This window comes from Sinocyclocheilus anshuiensis, unplaced genomic scaffold (genome assembly GCF_001515605.1).
Source record: "Sinocyclocheilus anshuiensis isolate Anshui unplaced genomic scaffold, SAMN03320099.WGS_v1.1 scaffold411, whole genome shotgun sequence".
In the NCBI taxonomy this organism is placed as follows: Eukaryota; Metazoa; Chordata; class Actinopteri; order Cypriniformes; family Cyprinidae; genus Sinocyclocheilus; species Sinocyclocheilus anshuiensis.
In genome coordinates this window covers 138,085-139,337 of record NW_015549608.1, presented here as the reverse complement: position 1 = coordinate 139,337, position 1,253 = coordinate 138,085, and the positions used below count along the sequence as shown (strand labels likewise).

The 1,253-nt window shown below is 37.5% G+C and overlaps 1 protein-coding gene across 1 annotated transcript in view; it reads right to left on the bottom strand.

Annotated features, from left to right (window-relative positions):
* Positions 1–548: 548 nt before the first annotated feature.
* LOC107659065 (Krueppel-like factor 10) overlaps positions 549–1,253 on the bottom strand; it is an 8,102-nt gene continuing 7,397 nt past the window's right edge. The window contains exon 6 of the mRNA XM_016447877.1: positions 549–863. Within this exon, the coding sequence (XP_016303363.1) occupies positions 586–863 (278 nt within the window). The 3' untranslated portion in view covers positions 549–585. The remainder of the gene's footprint in view (positions 864–1,253) is intronic.

Sequence of the window (1,253 nt, the reverse complement as noted above, 5' to 3'; positions counted from 1 at the left end):
ATTATTTCTGAAGTACTATTGTGAAATATTATTACAATTTCAAATAACTGTTTCCTATGTGAATATCTGTTAAACTGTAATTTATTTCTGTGATCAAATCAGAATTTTCAGCATCATTACTCCAGTCTTCAGTGTCACATGATCCTGAAAATCCAAAATATTTCCGTTTCAAATAAATGCTGTTTTTCAAAGAATCTAAAGTTTCCACAAAAATATGAAGCACAAATGTTTTCAACATTGATAATAATCAGAAATGTTTCTTGAGCAGCAAATCAGCATATTATAATAATTTCTGAAGATCATGTGACACTGAAGACTGGAGTAATGATGCTGAAAATTCAGCTTCGATCACAGAAATAAATTATATTTTAACAGATCTTCGCATAGAAAATGGTATTTTAAATTGTAATAATATTTCACAATATTGCTGATTTTACTGTATTTTTGATTAAACAAATGCAGCTTTGATGAGCAGAAGAGACTAATTTCAAAACCATTAAAAAGTCCTAATGATTCCAAACTTTGGAACAGTAGTGTATATACAGTATATAAACAATTAAACCAGTAGAGATGTGAAGGACTCTGTCAGCTCTCAGTTTTGGGTGCCAGAGGCTGCAGGCTGTGACAGACCGCACTGATGTTGTGAAGACGGTAAACCTCCTTCTGCCACACTGCCGTTCTCCTGGCTGTTACATGGCGGCGTGCGTGTTTTGCCAGGTGGTCGCTGCGCACAAAGCGGCTGTGGCAAACAGGGCAGGAGAAACGCTTCTCTCCTGTGTGCGTGCGGCGATGACGAGACAGTTCATCAGACCTGGCAAACCGCCGTAAGCAGCCGTCCCAACAGCATCTGAACGGCTTCTCACCTGCTCGGAGAAAACAGTAAACCAGACTCTGGTGTGAGGTTGTCACTTTGTTTCTGCAGGTCTTAAAAGGTCTTAATTCACCCGTCCACAAATTAAGGCCTTATAAAGTTCTTAAAACAGAGCAGAAAGTCTTAACATTCATACAGTCATGGCATTAGATGGTGCATGCACTGCAAAAATAGGAATATCTCCCCCCTAAGGGTTTTGGTTTTGTGTTCCGACGCAAATATCTAAACATCTTTAAATCAACATACATTTACTTGAGATGCAAACTGAACAAATAAAGCCTTGTTTCTGAGAAACTGAACAAATCCAAGTTAATTTATGCTTAAAACAAGAACAAATATCTGTCAGTGGGGAATGAAAACTTGTTTTCCCTTTGAATTAAGT